Source organism: Aptenodytes forsteri, unplaced genomic scaffold, assembly GCF_000699145.1.
Source record: "Aptenodytes forsteri isolate BGI_AS27 unplaced genomic scaffold, ASM69914v1 Scaffold178, whole genome shotgun sequence".
Lineage (NCBI taxonomy): Eukaryota > Metazoa > Chordata > Aves > Sphenisciformes > Spheniscidae > Aptenodytes > Aptenodytes forsteri.
Window position 1 is genome coordinate 1325510 of NW_008795136.1, and position 21863 is coordinate 1347372.

A 21863-nucleotide genomic window follows, 5' to 3' on the forward strand; every position below is an offset into this window, starting at 1 on the left:
GTCCAACGGGGGGATGTCAGAGGGTGGGCTGAGCCGTGGCCCATCTTTATCATGCATGAACACGGGCAACCCCTGACCTACCCATCACGCGTGGTGAGGCCCAACGTGTTGAACATGCTTAGCCTTCAGGTTTATGCCCCAAACTTGTCCTGTATGAGACCTCTTTAGAGGTCCCTTGGCATCCCCCCCACCTTGCCGCATGGTTTCCCAATGAACTCTTCTCCCAAACCAGGCAGCGAAGGGAGGTCAACCCTGCTACCTGGTATAAATACATTTTATTTTAAACTGTAGGCACTGAAGGAAGGTCACCCAGTAAACGCGCCCAGATTATCTACAGGCCAGGGCACCCCCAAATTAGTAATACAATTCATGTTTAAAAATACAGCCAAACTGATGAAAGATAATTTGCTTACTGCCCTGACATCACCACCAAAGCATGGGGCAAGCCAATCCACAGGTTATTTTTATATAACTCCGTGAGGCATTTCCAGAGCAAATAAAGTTCACTGGGCAGGGCAGTGACCCGGCCGTCTGGTTTCAGCACTCTTCAGCCTCCTCAGGGCTTCTCATCGGTGGTGTGGAGGCCTGTGGGTCAGGGCACGGTTCCATTGGATGTGCCCCGGGCACACGGGACATGTATTTTGTTCTCTGCTGAGCCACTCTTCGCTGCTGGCCAGCTCTTCGCCTCCCCCACACTGTTGGTCTGGCTCATCCATTTTGGTTGCACACCTTTGGAGAAGCGATTGAGCTGCTCTTCACATTCTCCATGCCCGGCGTGATGGGTTGCGGGTCCTGCTGGGAGCATGGCCGACGTGCAGCCAGGTGAATCACACCCATAACTCCGTTGACCAAATTACCTAGATGACAACAGTGGTCTTAAACGTGGACACCCCAAGGGAGGTGGGACATCTCTGCACGGGCAGCATTCGTGTTGGCTTGCCTGTCTGTGCATGACGTGGTACTGGTCAAACCTGCTGTCTGAAGTCCAAATTTAAGGACAAAGCTCCCCGGGCCACCTTCCTCGTGCGCGCTGTGACACTGGTGTAGCAGCGCCCTGTGGGGTCGAAGCAGATGGGTATCTCAGGATGCTTCAGGAGAGTTCTGACGCTGCAAGTCCAGCTACCATGGAGGTTCAGCTCCTGGCAAGCCCAACTCTTGCCTGTAGGCAGGCATGGTCCAAAAAACGTAATTTTTGGCACTCTGGCAAGGTGCTTTTCCTACTTTGTCAAAGGAATCGGTATTACCCCCCCCCCTTTTGCAGAGTACATGCAAACAGTCTCGTTTTGCGAAATTTAGCCCAACCTGAGGCAGCAAATGGAGCAAAATTATTCCCGTTGCGGTATCACATTCTGGGTCAAAATGTTCACGGTGACCTCTGCATCCATCCCATGTTCCATCCCCCACTCCTGTCCTCCATAGGGGTCCATCAAGGTCTGCACAAGTTTTTTTGTGGCTTGGAGGGGTTGGGAGAGGAACCCAGTCCCTTTTCTTTCTCAAGGGTCGTCTTCAGCTGCAAAGTTGGGGGCAGAGTGTTCACTGATGTCTCTGCTGGGTGGCATCACCCACCGGGTGCCGTGGGATGAAAAAAAGAGGGTGCTGGCTGGTGGCATCCCTTCCTGCCCAGCTTCCATCCCAGGCCTGATGAGTTTGGTTTGGTTTGGTGGTTGTTTTATGGAAATTTTTTGGTTGGTTGGTTGGTTTGATGTTTTTTTTTACAGAAAATATTTTTTTAAAGAGAAAATGTTGAAGAGTCAGTTTTCTCTCTTTCGAGGCTGTGGAGCGGGGCGATGTATTTGAAGCAGGAATGGGAAGGAGGAGAGTTTCCTTCAGTGGTTTTTATTCTTTCCCATTAATCTGAGAGCGCAGAGCCCATGTGGTTATCCCGAGCTGCTAGGAATTTCCCAGCATGCCCCAGGGATCCCAAAATACAGCCCAGCTCCCGGGGCGCATCAGTGTGGACTGATGAGACAGGCAGGAGACGGGGGCTGCTGGGGAGCACCCAGCCTGGGAGGGGCAGGATGGCTCGGGGGCTGGAGCCGGGTGGGATGCTGCGTGAGATGCAGGAGACAGCTCAGTGCCAGGGGATGGAGAGGGCTCGGGGCATCAAGGAAGAGCTCCAGGGTTCAAAGGGTGCTTTTTGACCCAGGGTGAGGGTGGCCGGTGGGTGACCTTATGGGTGGGCGAGGCTGGAGGTCCCCGTTGGTGCAGATGAGGGGTACGGGATGCTCTCGCTTGGTTTTTTAATTTCTCAGTAGTCAGGAGGTCATTTCTCTTTGACTTTTTTTTTAATTAAAATTCAAGTGAAAACTCCAGAATGAGTAATTTGGTAACCCTGGGGTGATAACCTGAGCTGGCAAATGACTCTCTCCTCCACCACCGCCCTGGGACTGGCTGGATAATGAAAGGATGAACTCTGCAAACTCCCCCAGAAAGTCTGAAAAGACCCGACAGGATTTGGCTGCAGGTTGACTTCGGAGTCGCAGACACAGTTGGGCAATTGCCTTATAGAAATGGGTGTAGAGAGGAATTAGTCATCACTGTTTGGTTAATAAGTGCCTTGGTTATTTTACAAGTCTTTTTCCTGCATATGCAAATACATTATTTTTTTTTCCTTTTGTAATGAAACATATAAATAGCTCCTGCATATGGTTGTGTCATGAAAATAATCATCACGCTTTTGCCTGGCTTTCTTTAGCAGCTGTATTACTTACCTTTGTTTCAAAAAAAAGATCTCCAGTGTGTTGTCCGGGGCATGAAAGCAAACTTTGGTGTGGTGGCTTTTATATCTCCCTGGCTTTGCGGAGTGCAGCTGCAGGTCGGAGCATTAGCAGCAGCAAAGCCCTTTGTTTCAGGCAGTAGGAATAAACTGAGATGAAAAAGATACAAGATAATTTATTTAGTTGCTGGATTTCAAATGTTGTGCAACTCGCACTGGGAAAACACGGTGTTGAGAACGAACTTGTCCTGTTCTTTAATTTTCCCCTACTTAGTGTCTACTAATTTTTAATACCGAGGAAAGGTCACTATGGAGACAGACAAGCAAAGTCGCCTGGGACATCTTGCAAGAAGCTCTGCAGCATTGCTGAGAGCCCAGGGAAACCCTCTTGGCTCTGAGTGCGATGCGCTCTCTTGTGCCATCCTCTAGAAAGGTTTTTATTTGCTTTTCTGTGTTGCCCCTTGCTCTTTGCCACACACTCCCAACACACACATCCCTTTTCATATCTTTGCCTTCGGGCAAACCCTTTTTTTTCTCCTCAGCTGGAGGACTGATGGGGAGGCAGCTATCTCCCTGCACGCTTCCTCCCGATGTTGCTCCATAAATCACGTCATTCGGATAATCCTTGGTCATGGCAACCATCAGCTCGGGAGCAGGGTGACCTTTTAATGCCAAGCCCGGGCTGCCCTGATCTTCTTCTGGTCAGGCAGAGAGCCAGTCTCTGCCGTAATTTCGTGAGACCCCAGGGAGCAGCCAGGCCATTAGGATGCCCCCGGCCGGACACTGGCTCTGCTGAAGATACTGGAATGAACGGGCTGGGCAGGTCCACCTGGACCACCAAGCCCAGCGTGGCCACCAGCATTCATTGCGTTTCCCCTGCATTTCATTTAACCTCTTCATTGCTGCTTTTATTCGATCTTGGTTGTGCGTATGGAAAAGAGTCCCCATGTCTGTCTGAGGGGGAGGGCAGGGCACGGGGGACGCCATCTCTAGCGCAAGCCGTGACCGTTGTTGCAGGGGTTGGTGATATTTCTACAGTACCTGCTTTCTGGTGGCTTTGCTGTGTTGAAACTCCGGCCACTCCGTGTGCGTTGAGTAATCTCCCCGCTGTTACTAAAGAGTCAGTCTGTCTGTCTTCCTCCCCCCACCCTGAGTTTCAATTTCCTCCTAATTCTCTCTCTAGACAGCCGTTGCCTCTCCCATGGCGATGCGGTTTTGCTGATGCAGCCTGTTGTCTCTGTCCCTCTTGCAGAAGGATTTCACCATGCGGGAGGAGTTGCAGCAGCGGGATGTGGAGCGCTGGCTGGGGTTCATCACCTTTCTCTGCGAAGTCTTCGGCACCATGAGGAGCAGCACCGGAGAGCCCTTTCGAGTCCTTGTCTGCCCCATTTATACCTGCCTCAGGGAGGTAAATGCCTTCAGAGTTTGTCCTTCTCCACCGGCGGGCCAAACCATTGTGTTGCATTGCTGAGGTGCCCGTGATTCGTAGATGTTTGCTTTATGATTCCTAGAGGTTTGCTTTGCCAGCATCAACACTTCTCACCCCAAAAGTACCTACATCTGCAGGGATGTTTGGCTTTTCCTGCGTATTGTGTTTCTGCTAATTAAAAGCACGTGCTCCAAGCAAGACCCCTTTGTCTAAGGGTCTGCAAAGCCCAATGGTTGGGATTGCAAACCCCATGTTTGAGTTTGCAAATCCCAACATTGCAAAAATCCCCACCGAAGGGGCTTAAAAAGCTTCTTAAAAGCAGGTGAAGCCACCTGAATAGATGAGACAGACTGAGGGGAGGAAAGAGGGAGAGAGGTGAGGTCCCATATGTCCTTACTCCCCACCTAGTCCAGCAGAAACCCAGCCCTGCCACCAGGGTTGGGGACATTTCAGAGCCTGAGCTCCTGGTTCGGGGTGGTGGCAGAAACGTCGGTGAGGACAAATGGAAAAGGCAACTCAAGTGTTAATGTTCAATAGAACAGGAGAGGGCTTTCCCCCATCCTGTTTTAAAGATGGTTTTGTCTCCTGCTGCTGTCTGTAGAAGACTTTCTCAGAAAAATCTGCCTCGTTGCCCAGGGTTGGAGCTGTGAATCTCAAATTGTCAGTAGTGCTTCTCTCGAGCCATAAATAACTCGCTGTAAAATAAGTTCTCTGCTAGACCTTGGGCAAGGGAAGGATAAAGAAACTGCCGGCTATGACTTTCTTACACGCATGGGAAGTTCTCTCTGAATGCAAACACATCATAAACATGTTGTCTTCGCAGTAATATTGTGGGTAGGGTTCACAGACGGTGACTGTAGCAGTGAGAAGGAGTCCGGACGTCGTGACGAGGCACACATATCCAGAGGAGGAGGTGGGAGAGGGATGCTAAGAATAGCCTAACTTCCCCAAAATCTCTGCCCACAGTGGGTGTGTGTCACCTTATGGGGAAGATCTTGGCGTCTAGCAAAGTCCCCGTTCCCCTCCGCTTCCCATCACAGTCGTGACACAACCCAGCCCTGATTCTGCGAGGATTTTTCCCTGCCCACTCCTGTCTGCCTTCGCCATGCCATCACGGTCCCTCTTGTCGCCTTGCCGGTATGTGGGGACACGGTAATGATCTAGAGGTGCACGGAAGGACATGAATTTCACGTATCAGGGATATTTTTTGCTACAGGGCAGCTCCATAAAAAGCCTTTGCTAATTATATCAACACGTCATGCATAAATTTGCTTCTTAAAAATACGTCTCTCTGTTCCTTAGCAGGACAGCTCTGTACCCGTGGTGTTGTTTGTCAGAGAAGACGACTCTTAGCTTAGCTGACATGGGTGAGCCTGAGTCTTCCAGCTCTCCTGACCCAAAATGGTTGTTCTGTGACTGCTCACTCTGCAGGGTTGTGACCTTGACTCATGCCATTCCTCTTCCATGGCTCTGGGATGGGTTTTTGTCTTGCTGCTGTTTTTTGCCACCGTCAGCTAATCTTGACACACAGGGCCAACCCAGGAGAACAGGACCGCCTACTTATCAGCAGTGATAGGTGCCAGGCTCTGAGATGGTTGCCAGAGCCAAAGCCAGGCTGTAGACGCAGCCGAGGAGGTGGTGGTGTGCTCTTCCAGCTGCACCCGGGAGAGGACAGGGACATTTGCACAGGCTGGCCCTGCCAGGTGCTCCGTGAGATGGTGGAAACTTCCTAATCGTGCAGAGTGCTCATCCCTTGGTGATCTTCATGAAGCACATGGGCTGGTGTCCCAGGGCAGGAGGGAGTGTCACCATGGCCTATAAGGTTTGGGACCTCCACTTGCCTCGGGACAGGTTCACAGGCTGTAGTAGCGCTCATCATGGGTTTTTTCCCCTTCCTGCTGATCAGCACATACGTCCCCATGTACAATCTCAGACCTTCGCCCCTAACTCCTTCCCCCTTGGGTATCCCCCAGCAAAGCCCCTCCGTGCTACTCACAGTCATGCTTAGCTCCCTCTGCCTCCATCCACCCATCCTTTGCTGATAAATCATTACCAGAGGTGAGATAACGTCTCTCCCTCTGCCTGTCCTTTCAGGTCCTCTTGCTTTTTAGTTTCTCTGTCTTTTTTTTTTTTTTTTTTTTCCTTTTTCCCTTTTCCTTTATAGCTTTGGCAGACTCAGCCAAAGGTCAGCGAGGGAGTGAGCAAGAGGAAGGGGAAAGTTGCCTGATGACTGAGGCAGGAATGTCTCTTCCCTTCCCCCTGCAAAGCTTCCTCTCTTCAGCTTCTTTTCTTTCCCCCCAAATAAAAGCTTATTAACACCATCATTAGTTGTGGAGCTGGGTGGGAGGAAGCAAGGATGGCAGTGAGAACATCAGTGCTGGGTGGCCCGGTGAGGAGGAGCTGGGGACATGGCTGGGGCATCGGGTGGCGATGCCAGCGTTATTTATTGAGCGGTGTGGATGGGTTGGTTTTGTGGGCTGAAAAAAAAAAAAAATCAAAAGGGAAGTTCATTTCAGGCGAGGCTGGAGTGATAAATGCTGGGGTTTGCCGGTTAATCGAACCAGCGTTCATCACCGTCCTCGGGGATGCGGGCGGACCACTGTGTTTTGATGTCAGCCACGGGAACGGGTGTTTAATCACGGCAAAGGAAATTTGGCTCAGAGCTACCACCTCGCCTGGGCAGCATTTCGGGAGCCAAGGGAGTGTCTGTGCCCCTTGGCACAAATGTGGTCCACGCCAAGCCTCCGTCCCGGGGGGCTCTGCTGCATCCTCCTCTGCCTGCTGGAAAACAGGGTGGGGGGAGAAGGAAGGGTCTACCACCATGTCTGACATAGTGACTGCCTCTCCCAGGAGCTGGATCCCCAAAGATTCAAAAAGTTTAATTTCCAGAACTGTTCTGAGGGTTTGGGGTGAGATTTGTGCAGGTGGAGAGTGTCTTGACAACAAGGTCTGGTGGGGTCAACATTGGGATTTTAGGCAAAGAGATGGTTTGCCAAGAGAAGTAAAAGGTGGGTCCAGCTCTCGTTAAAATGGTTTGACGGTGCACGGTGAGTTTGGGTGTTGCTTTAGATCAAAACGCGTTTTTCTGCTTGGAGTAGTGTGTAATTTAAGTTGGAGAAGGGAAATGGGATGCCCAAGCCCAGCCCAAAGATCGGCATTGACGATGGTCGGGGGTAAGGAGGGATTTTTACGGTGAGCAGAGGAGAGCCCCTTTGCAGATGAGAGCCAGGGGACTATTGCAGCCATCAAATCTGGGGAGCCTGGGAAAAGAATAACAAAGCAGAGAAGTTAAATAGAAATAAAAGAAAGAGCTTTCCTCCTATTCTTCCCTTGGAGCTTCAGGGAATCGAGGGCGAGCTGGAAGAGGGCGTTGTTCCCGGGGAAAGGCTTTCCCCCGGGATGGCTGTACTGCAGCCAGGGCACCGCGGGCTTGGCCCTTGCCTGCTTCCAGCCTTGGCTGTCCTCACATGGGACCAGTGGTGGCATCTTCCAGAACCACGTTCCTCCGCGAGTCTTTTATCTGGCTCGATGAAAACACTTTTAGCAGTTTTAGAAAGTTGTCCTGGCTCCCGCGCTTGATGGTCCAAGCAAGAGGGACGTCCCACTGTCTTCTCCCAGCCCTGCAGCCCACGTGCTCTCAACTCTGGCCTCACTTTATTTTGCAAAACCACCCCACATTTGTCCCTGTACATCTCCTTATGCCCCTCCAGGATGGTGGGGAGTAAACGTGCTGACATCCTTGCTGCCCTGAAGCCTCTGCCCCATGCCCAAACACCGAGGACCACATTCAGCCCCGCTCCAACAGTACTTCACGTTGCACATCCCCCAAAACCAACTAAAACCAGGAGAACAACCAAGGGACTTTGGTTCTTGCAGCCTGGCCATATTTCTTCTTTTCTGTGGCCTTCGGCAGAGTCAGCAAAATGTAGAAAATGGGTTAAGACCAGGGACAAGCGGCAGGAGCACTCCAGAGCCCTGTGCCTGGTGCAACAAGTGCCCCATGGCTACTAAAGACATAGAGATAATAAATATTATTTGCCATCTATTGTTCACTGATTATCACCACTTTTGCGTTGAAGACATAGAGATAATAAATATTATTATTTACCATCTGTTGTTCACTGATTATCACCACTTTTGCGTTTCCTAGCTCTTTCCTAAGCATGGTTGGAGCTGGCTGTTCTTCATCCAGCTCTGTGCTGCCCATGGCTGCGTGCGTGTCAACGAGGATGGCATGAACCAGCCCAGCTCGCTGCCCTCCCTGCTTCATCCCCTGGTGCTGCTGGGGAGGAGAAGCATTAGGACTGGGTCCTGAGGGACCTGGCCCAGCTCTTGGTGATGGCTGAGGTCTGCAGGGAAGGAAGGATCGTAGCCAGCTTGGAGCCACAGTCATGCTCTGCAGAAGCCGGGACAGATGAGTGGTATCAGGAGGTTTGGCTCCTCTTGTGTCTCGATCTCATCCTCAGCGGATGTTGTTGGGACGCCAACCCAGGACATGCCTCTGGGCCTAGGAGCTGCCACCTTCTTGCCAGCCCTCTGCCAGGAGGAGCCGCTTCCAGCCAACGTGGTTGGTGTCGAGTGCTGCTTTGGATGCGTTTGTTTATTTTTATGACGCCATTCAGCAGTCAGACCTGGCTTTACAGCCAGGTAACCTGAGCAGTTGCCTACGGCAGCAGAGTGAGGAGGTGGAAAAACTGGCTTGTAGGACCTAAAGCTCGAGAAGATGCCAGGTGGCGATGTCACTGTGGTCCCCTCAAGGCACCTTGCCCATTGGGGTCCGACAAGGGCAAGCAACACAGGGTGGGCTCTGCCCCTCTCACCTCTCATAATAACCCTATCCCACCCCTTTCCCATGTCCCTGTGCTCTTCTCCTGCGCAGGACTTGTTTCTTGTTGAATATTTAAGGTTCCTCTTGACTCCTTCCTCCAGCCCGCTGAGGTCCCCCTGGATGGCAGCTCCTCGAGCACATTGAGTGGTTTCCCCCAACTTGGTCTACAAACTTCACAAGAGTGTGCTCCTCACCTCCTCCAGGTCATGGATAAGGATGCTAAACAGGGCAGGTCCCGGGATAGACGCCTCGGTACTCCTCATCACTGGCCTCCAGGTGGAGTTGGGTTGTAACCCAGTAGCTACAACCCTCTGAGCCCAACCGTCCAACCAGTTTTTTTACCCATCTGGTTGTCCACCCATGATGTCCTAGCTTGGACACAAGGGGACTGGATTCCAGGGGTGACAGGGAGACGCCTTGCTGCGGCACCGTCCCACACTCAGCACCCGCGGGTGCATCGGAGGGGGCTGTTGGGGCAGGTTCGGAGCCAACCCCAGGAAGTAGCTCATCACAGAGAGACTAATTAAACTGCAAAACTCCTTTGTGCAGGAGGCTGTGGCTGCCGGACCAATTCACAGAGGTCCCTCCAGCTTGAGGGGGGTTATTGCTGCTGGGGCTGGGTGGGTACCCTGGGGGTACCACCACCCGTAAGGGAGATGTGGGCATTTGACCTGATCCAAGACCGATGCTTTTATGGTCTTATTACCAACCCTGGGGACTGAGGGCAGCGCCCAGGAGCAGTGAATCAGCCCCACAGAGGCGGCAGGGAGCAGACCCAGCAGGCTGGCAGCAGGCAGGACAGTTGCTCCTCTGCAGGAGTTGTCTCCTGCCTCCAGTCTGGTTGGCAGAGACGGTCCCATTTCAGCATCGTTTAAAATCTTGGCACGCTCCCATCGCTTCCCTGCCTCGGTACACGCTGCTAACTGAAAGCCTCGGGGTGGTGGTGCAGGGAGGATAAATACTCCCCGTCTAATTGCCTTTCCCCCACGTCTGAGTCTGCGGTGCAGCATGTAGACGGGTATCCACTCCCCTCCCTTCTCTTAGTGCCTGTTATCTCCTGGGGCCATGCTGTGTAATTTAGCAAAATATTCTAACACGGTAATTAACGTCTGAACTTCAAGAGGGCACTGCCTTTTCACTGTCTCCTTCAGAGGAAGAGAGAGGAAAACCTTCCCGGCTGCAGCCAGATGATCAAGGAGGGTGGTGCTGTTTGGAAAAGAAAATTGTATCTTTTAACGTGGGTTGTTTTGGTTTTTTTTTTTTAATCACTCTCACTTTTTAAAAAGTATCAGCCTTTTGAGTCAAAAAGGGATCTTTGACAGTGTAATGAGATGCTCGGGTTTTTGAGATTATTCTCCTAGTCAGAGAATGAGACAGAATTTTTCCTTTATCGAATGAGCAGAGGCACCGAGGGGGCTAGATCCTGACCCGGCGCCACCATTCCACCCTGGTAGCTCCATGAGGCCAGATCTGACCAGAGGAAATAAGTCCTCTGTGAAGAAGAGGCCTTACTTTCTCATAAAAGTCTCCTTCTGGTCCCCCCATCTGGTTCTGCAAAAATCAGTGGTTTGGTCTGCAGTCCGGCGGGATTGGGACAAACTGGGAAGTGGTTTGTGGGGGGAAAGGATGGAAGAGGGATGAGGGATGCAGGCATGGGAGGGAAGGGATACCAGGGAAGGAGGGAGAAAGAGGAGACTGTGGGTCAGGGACATGGGAAGGAAGGAGAAATGGGGAGAGCAAACAAGTGGGGAAATGTCGTGGCAATCCAGAAGAGGACTGAAGACCTGGAAGAGCTGGGAGAAAAGTCTGGGATTTGGAGCAAGCGGGATACACTGATGTGTGGGGTGATGTGGACCTTCAGAGCCATGGCAGGAGGTAGCGTGTGGGAGCAGGGGTCTGCAAAGAGGAGGGACGGGCGCGTGACTGTCTGTAGGACCACGCTCCCGGCAGGGATGGCTGTCCCCATGCCTCCGTGCCTGCCGTGCAATAAATAAATAAATAGCCGTGCAAAAAGCTCCCGCGCACGCAGACCCCCGTAGCTGCGCTGGCAAAAACCCTCTTGTGAATGCAGCTTGTATGGGGAAAAAAAATTCCCTTTAATCAGCATCATTTCGGTCAAAGGGCAGAGTTAAGGTGAAAGAAATCAGGTGTTATTTGGGAGTGGATGAGGACAGACCAAAACGAGGAGGGCTGTGCGATGCCTTTGAGCCCAGCTGCTCTGTTGAGTATTTTATGTGCAGGAACATGTGTTCTTGGAAAGCTACGGGACTCGTTTAGTCCCAGCATTAAAACCGTAATGGCGTATTTTAAATAGGGGAGGGGAAATGCCACCCTTGTTTCTCTGGGACCCATGGAGAAGGCAGAGGAAGCAATTAGGGCAGATAAAGAAATGAAGCTAGATACCATCTCACAGGATGGTCCCTCCTCCTCGCGTGGCTTTGTTTTTCTCCTTCGCCCTCCGTACCAGGCATTGTTAGTTCCCAAAAACCCTTTCAATGGGATGTAAACACAACTATTTGCATCTGCCACCATGCGCTCTCTCCCTCCGCAGAGCCAGGAAAGCGGAGAGCGTCCGGCGAGCCAGGGTGGAGCCCGTCGCAATCAAGCGCGATGGTCTCGCCGCTGTTTCTTTCCATGTTTTGTGTTTCCCCGGGACCCTTGGGATGAGATCACATCCTCCTCTCCCAGGGTTATTATGTCTTCGGCTGGGCAGGATGAAGCCGGTCGTCTGGGTGGCTCGGTCTCCCTGTGCGTGCAGACGGGGTGGCTCTGTCTGTCTATCTCACCCACCTTTGGGTCCTGAAGGTGCACCTCCAGCCAGGGGATGTGTAACCACCAGGCTACTGTTGGATTGCAGTGTCTGGGTTGATGAGTGACCAGATTTTCTTCATCATTGTCTCCTGTAATTGCCTCTTAATGGTTTCCATCTTCGCAGGAATCCCTTCAGCTGTTCCAGATCCGGGGGGAGAGAGTCATGTTTCATGGTTTCCCTTGCCTACAGTGGAAAGGAGTAGGAGGAGTTTCCCACGACTGGGTACAGGATTTTGTTCCTCTGCCCTTAATTCAGTTTGCTGTTAAGTATCTCTGAGTTCCTCAGGAGCCTGACAAGGAGGATAACCAACATTTTGGTTTACTCGATGCAATAAACAAACTAACCTCTTCTAACCATCCTCCCAGGGAGTCCTGGTTGGGTAATAGAACAGAAGTCTCCTCCTCAGCTGAGAGCAGCACATCACTGTAAAAGGAGTAGGTGCCACCAAACAAACTCCTTCAAGGTGTCCAAAATACGTTAGGGAAAGTACCTCCTATGGACACAGCTCTCGACACAGCCCTCGACACAGCCGTGCCGGCACAAGCAGCTCCAGCCCAGAGCTCCTTCCCCCCCTGTGCCACCTCCTCTGGGCAGCTGCTTGTGGGACCAGCAGTGACCCATGCTGGTGGCCTCTTCCTAATGGAGCAGCGCAAGTTGCTGTCAGCATGTTCTCACCCAGGCTGAGACCAGGCCACCCCGGTCAGGGAACTGGGAAGAGGGACCCCTCCATGAGATGCATGGGCTGGTGGCACCTTGTGCATATTCAGTGGACATGAAGACTTCATCAGATCCCCAGAGAGGCGTGAGCAGAAGGCCATGCAGAGGGAAGCACCATTGCTAGTGGTTGCAGCCCGACGCAGCCTGCCTCTCCCACCCAGCTCAGCTGGGTTTTCAGAGCCCGACAAAGAACGTTTTGGAGCACGGCAGAGCCTGTGCCTCATGCAGAGATCAGCACAGGCAGCTCCATAAAGGAGAGGTTTTCCCCAAAACTTTGTGTTTGGGCAACCTCAGCATCAAATGGGAGCCGAGAAAATGCCACTTATGCCTGTGGACTTACTTCTAAAGGGCTTCTGTTTCCAAGTGCTGACTTGTTTCTTCTCTAGGGAAAGGTCTCACCTGACCTCCCTAGCTCCCAGGGTACACCCAGAGAGGGACTCGGTACCCCTTTAGAGAGGGTGGCACTGGCACAGCTTGTTGGTGGGTGCAGGATCAGCCCAGCTGACCTTCTGATGTCCTGGGTCGAGGAGCTGATACTTCTAATGGGAACAGATTGTAGAAATCCTGAAACTGGCCTTGCTGGTGGAGCGTTTTGTAATTACTCATCCCCCACACCCTTGTTTGTACTTTGCATTTTCCCCAGTCTTGGCTGTTTTCACCACCCCATGCCGTGTGACAATAAGAAAAGTGGAGTTGTAGCAATTGCTTGTAGCTCAGAGAAGTGCGTGACTCTCCCCATGCAGAGCAGCCGAGCAGTCCCATGGATCTTATCTCAGGCATCTTCCTTAAAGACTTGCGACAGTAGGTCAATAAGGGGCCGCTGGAAAAGCAGAAAATTACTATCAATGTCTTTCTGCGGAGAGCCTGTGAAGTGCAGCAGAACTGGCTTGTGCTCCCAGGAGGACCCATCTGGCAGACCGCGGGGCTTCCAGGAGGTTTTTGGGGCAGGAGTTCCCCAACTGTGACCACGAAGAGTGCTTCAGAGCCATGTCAGCAGGACAGCACACCCTGCGCCTTAACAGCGCTCCTGGTTGTAGGGGATGATCATAGAACCATAGAATCACAGAATGGTTTGGGTTGGAAGGGACCTTTGAAGGTCATCTAGTCCAACCCCCCTGCCATGAGCAGGGACATCTTCAACTAGATCAGGTCGCTCAGAGCCCTGTCCAACCTGACCTGGAATGTTTCCAGGGATGGGGCATCCACCACCTCTCTGGGCAACCTGGGCCAGTGCTTCACCACCCTCAGCATAAAACATTTCTTCCTTCTATCTAGTCTGAATCTCCCCTCTTTCAGTTTAAAACCATTCCCCCTTGTCCTGTCGCTACAGGCCCTGCTAAAAAGTCTGTCCCCATCTTTCTTCTAAGCCCCCTTATAAGGGGGTCTCCGTGATGATCCCGACTGCAGAGCTGGAACAGATCCATCTTGTTGAGGACAAAGTCCACCACGGCCCTTCTCAAGGGCTCCTCTGGTTAAAAACAGGACTGGGAAGCACCATGTCTCCGGCACCTTTTCAAGTGCAGTATGTTTATTCTGCTTAAGCTCCGAGTGGCACAAGTAGCTGGTTTTTTCCTTCTTCCTCATGAAAATGTGACTCTGTTTTCACCCATTGCCTTGTTTTACACCAGTGAGCTGGTCGCTACACCTGGATGATGCATTTGCAGCACGTTGGTTCCTCTGCGGTCGTGGTCCACGCTCCCCAGGGGGAATACCGGCAGGCACCTCCTCGTGACCTACGCATTAGATGAAAAGCATACCTGTGGGCAGGGACCGCAGAGCGGTTGCGAGGCTGGAGCTTCATGCCCGAGGCTGTCTAGATGTCCATGCGTGTTGCCACCTGGATGGATGAACCTGAGATGCCCGTCGGGGAGCCGGGGCAAGCGGCGCGTGGGCTGCGGTCAGTCCAGCTTTCGCTGGGTCTCAAAGACATCCCAACCTCTCCGTGGCTCTGGGTGGATGTTTTGAAGCTTTCTGTGCTTTCATGCTAGAGTCATCACCAAAGCATCAGAAAACACTGCATGCTAAGAAGTAGTTTGTGGCAAGCGTTGCTTATATGTCATTTTGCAAGTGATATCGTACACAATAATTAGTACTGTGCCTTGCAGGAGAAATATCCTTGCAGCTGGAAAGGATAATGTATGCGTTGGGCTGCTCCCACTCCATTTCCCAGCGAGAATTGCTGAAGAACACAATTAAACCTGCGCGGTTTGGTGATAAGGGACGGTGGGGCAGGTTCTCCGGTCCTGCTTATGGCGTGGGCACCCCTGAGAATACCAAGTAAGCACTTTAGCTTCTCGGCAGCCCAGATGATCTCAGAAAGCAGATAATAAACCCAAATATTCGTGGGTATGTGAATCCCATCAACTTAGCTCTCTGGTTTGCTCCTGGTGGTCTGCATCGCGTGCACGTACGTCCATTGCTGTTCAGGAGGACCAAGCCGATTCTCTCCGTGATGAAGCACAGCTGCAGTTTTGGGGCTTCTTTGCCCCCTCAACCGCCGTTACATGCCCACCCCATGGGGCTTATGATGCTTACCTCTGCAAACATGTAAAGAGCAGCTTTTGGGGCCACGGAGGCCAGGGGAGACTGGTCCCAGTAGCATGCCACGGAAACCGGTTGCACTCAAGAGCCACCCTGCAAGGCACTGCAGCTCCCCCACCACACGCAACACTTCCAGGAGCAGACCCTACGATTCATTTTGGGTTGCTTATGAAAATATTTAGCACCCGGAGCCCACCCAGCCACGCTGGCCTCGCAGAGGACCTTGCCCAGTGCTCCATCTCTCAGCAGGACACAGAAATTTGGAAGAGGAGGAGCCCGATGTCTTCCACCAGTCTGCAAAGCTGCTAGCCCAGCACCAGAAACAAAAGTGAGAAGCCTTTCGCAACCAAGGTTGGGTATTATATGACTGGCCGGGCAGATTCTGGCATGCAGCCTCCTCTCTTAGGAAATCAAGCAGACTCTTTGTCTGCTTTCCAGCAGGAACTGCTGCTTTCATTGCCCGGCTTCGCCCGATACGGGGGAAACCGGCTGGAGAGCAAAGGGAAGTTTTTCTCGCAGACAGCCCCAGCCTCCGGGGGATGATTACAGGTTAAACCGAGAAGCGTGTGAGTCTCAGCTCACCTGCCCTGTTGTCTGCCTCACGCTCCTTTTTCGACTCCCTCGTCCACGTTCATCAGCCAGTTTGAACCGTGTGGGAACCTGGTGGAGAGGGATGGGATGGTGCCCGTGGTGGGATTTGGGCAGATGCACGCAGCAGGGAGGAGTGGTTATAAATAGTTAAATAAATAATAATTCCAATGTGGGAGTGCTAATTTAATGGGTATAGCATGCTTACGTTAAAATATTTTAAGTAAATATGAATTAGATTGCAAATGACAAATGCAACTGGTTGGATTCAGGTTTATGGTCACGTAAGTGCCGGTACTTCAGGGTTGTGATTTCCCTGGAGGTCTCAAACCATTTGCACCATTCTTTCTTGCAGCGCCGTCAGGGCTGACGGGGGGGGTCAAAGAGCTTGGGGAAACACTGTGCTCTTGCTGAAGCAACCACCCTGCTGCTTTGGGGTGCCTGGTGTTCGGATGGGGCAGCCGTGGGTGGGGACAAAGCACCCTTTGAGAAATACATGCAAGATGTCATTGGTGGGTGAGGACATCGATGGCAGGACCTCAGGCGGCACGGTCCTTGCAGTCCAACCCTTACTGTCTGCCTTCAGCAGCAGTTCAGTGCCCATGCTAGGCTAGGGAGAGCAAACTGGGCTCCTTGATCTCCTCCTGTCCCAGCATGCAGGGGTCAGCAGCAGATAGCTGGTGCCTACACCCCAGGGAAGCTCCAGAGCCCCCCTCCAGCGTGCTAGAAACATAGTTATGATCAGGAACATGCAGAGAAACAGTGACATCTTTCTGATCCTCCTGGCTTCAGACCGTTGCACTGATGCAGGTGGCTGACAACCATCTGTGGGCATGGACTTGGACTCTGGTTCCCAGAGCACCAGCAGATCTGCCTGTTGGGCCCTGCTTTGCCGCACAGGGCCGTGCCTGGGTTTGGTGGGCAGGTTGTGGGCCTCCCCAACCCACATATCACAGGCAGAGGTTGAACTGTGGCCCTTGGGACTGATACCCATTGGTGCCTCGATGGAGCAGTGGAGCACATGGTGCCTGGATGGACGAGGTGGGGCACATGGTGCCTGGATGGACGAGGTGGAGCACATGGTGCCTGGATGGACGAGGTGGGGCACGTGGTGCCTGGATGGACAAGGTGGGGCACATGGTGCCTGGATGGACGAGGTGGGGCACGTGGTGCCTGGATGGACAAGGTGGGGCACATGGTGCCTGGATGGACGAGGTGGAGCACATGGTGCTTCGATGGAGCAGTGGAGCACGTGGTGCTTGGATGGATGAGGTGGAGCACATGGTGTCTCAGTGGATGAGGTGGAGCGCATGGTGCCCTGATGGACAAGATGGAGCACATGCATTCTCCTTGTTCAGCCAGGTCACGCCAGATGAGGTCCAGGAGGGCAGCATGAAGGTAGAGGGTGCCTGCCCAAGTCTGGGAGTAGGTGTCTCTGTTTCATCATAGGTAGATAAGACTATTCCTCATTAGCCAAATATCCAAGCACTTGACAGTGGCATATTCATCCTCACAACCACCTCTTGAGGTAGGGAAGCGTGTCCCAACTCTGCGGGTAGGAAGCTGGGGCAAGGAAAGCCCAAGTGAAGTTGCAGCCTTTCCCTGACCACGTATCCCTGGCAGAGAGCAGGATCGTCAAGGAGACCACGGCAGAGGAAGGGCTGGAATTGGGCCACCATAGGTCCTTCCTAATCAATCCTAACTCCAGTTTTCTTGCTTTAATTTTCACGTTATGTTCTTTACTAAAGAATAGCAAAAATAGGAAAGGTGAATATATATTTAATTTGCAGCCCTGCTTCATGCCATGTTCACAAGCTAAATACGCCAGGAGTTAATTTCTGGACTACTGCCTGTTTATATTTGTCCCTAATTGATATTTTTTTTCCTTGTTGTTGTTGGGTTTAAAATAATCTCATGGTTTTTCGCGAAGAATCTGTGAACTGTTTGTGAGAACTTATCTCAGAGCATGCGGCTTGGGCTTAACTAACATTTTCCAAACAACTCAGCAGAAAGATAAACTGGGGGGGGGACGACGGACTGTTGCATGTCTTCAAAACCCTGGCTGAACCTTTGGCTAATGCGAGATAAAAACCGATGGACCGCATGCTCATCGAGATGCTGTAAACATCGTCTTCAAAGCAAACAAACTGCTGTCTGCTGAAAACAGAAGAGGGTGAAGACAAAACTTTGAGAGCAATGATAATTCCTTGAATTACCTCTTTTTTTTCCCCTAGCTGTTTTCCAGCAGTTGTGGAGCTCGTAAACAAATAGGCGTTTATTTGTAAAGGAAACATGAAAAAATGAGAGTGGGAAGGAGAGATGATAAGGCTGAGAATCAGAACTGTGATTTGAACTAAAGGATGTGACTTTGGAGCACATTTAGTTACACTGAGCAATTTTTATATGGGCAGTTTTAATTAGTCCAACCGCTTTTCCAAAGTTTGCCTTTCCCTGATGAATTTCAGATACTGATAAAGCTAGTTTTCCCAATTTTTCTCCTTTTTCTCAGTGTTTAGTGCATGCATTCAGCTCCACGCTGCACGCAGGGATTAGCTCAGGGCCAGCGAGGCTTGTTCAACCCAAGGTGATGGAGTGGAAGCGGCCATAATTTCAAGTGTTGCCAGCACCGGTGATTTTATCAGCCGCCTCATGGTTTGATAACACTCCAGCTCACTTCGTTGGCTGATTGAGAATCTCAGTGGTTTTTATCTGCTTGAAAAACAACCAGAAAACTGTGTTTTCTCTTGTGGTTTTAGCAAAAAGCCTGAAACGATGTCTTTGTGTGCATGACAAAGTCATAAAGATGAAAACAAAGAAAAATGTGTATTTTTGATCCGGTTTCGAGGGTCCTTGCTCGTGGTTTCAAGGTTTGTGGGGTGAGACGTGCTGAGCTCCTACGCTTTGCCATTGCCAGGTAGAGCCGTTGACCCTCACCGCATGCTCTGAGTCTGAACCGAGAGGGGCGAGCATCTTCCTTCACCATCCCATGCCATGCACAGCCAACGTTTTGGGTCTCTTGAAAGTTGCTCATGCTTGCAAGCATCATATTTGTAATACAAAGTTCATGGAGAGCAGAGCAGGGTTGGGGTTGGTGCACCTAAGACACCATAGTTTCGCTGCAACCCATTGCACTTGCACCACTATATAATCAGGCTAGAAGGAGCCGTATTAATTACGGCGTATTGGAAGTAATGCGTTCCCATCAGGTAATTTTGTGGCTGTGAGAAGAGCGTCCCCACGGGGACCGAGAGGTTCGGTGGTAGGTGGCTGCCTCTCGGGCAGAGCCCTTCCCTTCCAAACAGCCGCTCCCAGGGCCGTGCTGCTTGAGTGTTGTCACCTGATGGTTGTATTTAGTCGCCATGTATGTGAAACGAGTGCGTTTTCTCATTGCCTGCCGTGGGATAAAAAAAGCAATGTAAGCTAAATAAAATTTATTCTGAAAGCTGTTAATCTAAATTATCTATATTCTGCCCCGCTTGCTGGCTCTCAGCAGCGGATACACTGGTGATACCCTTCACCCCGTGTTTTGTCACTGTTTATCGTAATTTTTTTGTTTTGATAATGTCTTTCCTCCCCTCTTCCTGATTTTCCGTCCTTCCCTCCTGGAAGTGGCAAAAGCCAAGTTGGACGAAGAGATGGAAGAAAGGTCGTAAGGGAGGAGGAGGGCACGCATTTCTCACCGCCTGTGTCTTCTCTCTTTTGCAGTTGTTGCAATCTCAGGATGTGAAGGAAGACGCTGTGCTTTGCTGCTCCATGGAGGTAGGGAAGCACCTGCACCACCCGCCCCGGTCCTCACTGCTTTGCCCCTTGTGTCCTTGGCTGTGCACGTGCCAAGCACCTATTAGATGTTTCCAAACCCAAACAGCCGTGTTGCCTCTTTGCATTATAGAATCATCGAATGGTTTGGGTTGGAGGGGACCTTCAAGGGTCATCTAGTCCAACCCCCCCAACCCTGAGCCCCGTCCAACCTGACCTGGAATGTGTCCAGGGATGGGGCATCCACCACCTCTCTGGGCAACCTGGGCCAGTGCTTCACCACCCTCAGCGTAAAACATTTCTTCCCTCTATCTAGTCTGAATCTCCCCTCTTTTAGTTTAAAGCCGTTCCCCCTTGTCCTATTGCAACAGGCCCTGCTAAAAAGTCTGTCCCCATCTTTCTTATAAGCCCCCTTTAAGTACTGAAAGGCCGCAATAAGGTCTCCCCGGAGCCTTCTCTTCTCCAGGCTGGACAACCCCAACTCTCAGCCTGTCCTCATAGCAGAGGTGTTCCTTCCCCCTGATCATTTTTGTGACCCTCCTCTGGACCTGCTCCAACAGGTCCGTGTCTTTCTTATGCTGAGGGCTCCAGAGCTGGACGCAGTGCTCCAGGGGGGGTCTCACCAGAGCGGAGTAAATAAAAGACATCACCGTGAGATAAGAGATGGCCCTTAAGACTCTTAATCACTGGACTTTTGATGCATGTAAAATGGGTGCAAAAAGTTTGGTAGCTGGGGTCCCATCACAAAATTATATCACCTTGTTCCTTCATATCTCACCCTGCATTTATTTTTTAAGTGCAAAAACACCTGTATTGGAGCAAAAGCTGCCCCGTGGCTCACACAGAGAGGTTTGCTGTGCTCAGCAGCAGCTTTGCAGAGAAATGCTGGTACAAGTGTAGCAGAGTTTTATTAACTTCGCTTTTGGGAAGTGATTGGCCCGTGGGGATGGATGCTTTCCTTGCAGAGAGCGGTTGAAATTGCAGCCTGAATGGCTGAAATTCAGCAAAGCGACAGGCAGCCGAGGAGGAGCGCTTGCATTTTTCAGGTTAGGACTTCGGGGAGCTCTGCGTTCAAGCCCCACGAGCCTTCCGTGACGGTGGACTCATTGCTGTCCACTCCAAGCTTGGACCTTCTCCACTGTGGGACCATCTAGGGCTTATGCTGCTCCATGGAGGCTCTCCGAGGAGTAATTGTTTTAAAAAAACCCTTGGCTGTTCTCAGAGGAGCGGCGGGATGGGTATAAATGCAGATCTCGGCAGGGCAGGATTTGTTATGCATACAGGAGGGCTCTGCTCATTCCGATTAATGACTGGGAGTCACTGACAGCTGTGAATCAGCGAGTAAATGAAGAGCCAGGTAGAAGGCAGGAATACCACATCACAATGAAGGGCCAGGTAGAAGGCAGGAATACCACATCACAGCCTGCACTTTGTTTTGACAATAGCATGATTTTGAGGTGGGATTTTTTTTTTTTTTTTTTTTTTCTTTCTTTCCCCAAAAGCAATCTGGCGTTGCCGCCTTTGAAGTCAGTGAGAGCTGAACCATTCGCTCCTCCAGCAGCCCGGTGCGGATGCTTTTGAAAACCTCGCCCTTCGTGGTCGGCTCTTGGAGCCTGCTGCCGGGTGGTTTTGGTTTTCAAAAGCCATGACGCCTTTAACCTTGCCTGCCCGCCCCGCCGCATCGAGCAGGGGAGGACTGGAGGGGTGGAGGGTGTCTACGAAAGCCAGCACGGTGTTTTAATGTCAGAATCATAGAAACAGAGAATATCTCAAGCTGGAAGGGACCCCTAAGGATCAATATGCCATGGTTGACCTCTTCTTCTCCTGACAGCTGCAGAGCACCGGCCGGCTGCTGGAGGAGCAGCTGCCCGAGATGATGACGGAGCTGTTGGCGATAGCACGCGACAAGATGCTGTGTCCTTCCGAGTCCATGCTGACGCGGTCCCTGCTGCTGGAGGTCATCGAGCTGCACGCCAACAACTGGAACCCCCTGACGCCCACCATCACGCAGTACTACAACAAGACCATCCAAAAACTGACGGCTTGAGGGGCAGGGCAAGGTGGGGTGGGAAGGGACGAGAAGAAGACATGCACCTTGACGGGATCCGGCGAGAGCTTTTCCGATTCAAATCCCCCGGCAGACCAAACCCCAGCATGCTCGAGAATACGTTCGTGGGGTGGGGAGGGAGAAGCATGTTTCTTTTCCAGCCGCGTCGCCAAGTGCCACCCCTCTTCCCCGCCGTGGTTTTGTTTTAGGGGTTTCTTTTTCTGAACTCATTGCTCAAGCAGCAGCAACGCATCCCGCCGGGTTATTGTTTGGCTTTCGAAAGAAGACAGTTAGACCACAAGCGACCTACCAAACTAGATGACAGGTATTTTATGCCCACAATGCACAACTTCTTTATGAAGAAATAGCAAAGTTTTATGTGGACAACTAATCTTGTCGAGCGTGCGTTAGGTTCCCCCCCTCCCCTCC

The 21863-nt window shown here is 51.6% G+C and overlaps 1 protein-coding gene across 4 annotated transcripts in view; it reads left to right on the plus strand.

Moving 5' to 3' along the window:
* The window catches only part of CTIF (cap binding complex dependent translation initiation factor), a 145776-nt gene extending 124060 nt beyond the window's left edge, over nt 1–21716 (plus strand). For 3 of the 4 annotated variants that reach the window (XM_009278440.1, XM_009278441.1, XM_009278443.1), the window contains 3 exons: nt 3969–4124; nt 19337–19390; nt 21219–21716. In XM_009278440.1, the coding sequence (XP_009276715.1) occupies nt 3969–4124; nt 19337–19390; nt 21219–21434 (426 nt within the window). In that variant the 3' untranslated portion in view covers nt 21435–21716. The remainder of the gene's footprint in view (nt 1–3968; nt 4125–19336; nt 19391–21218) is intronic. The other variant, XM_009278442.1, reaches the window with a different exon arrangement.
* The last annotated feature ends 147 nt before the right edge of the window (nt 21717–21863 follow it).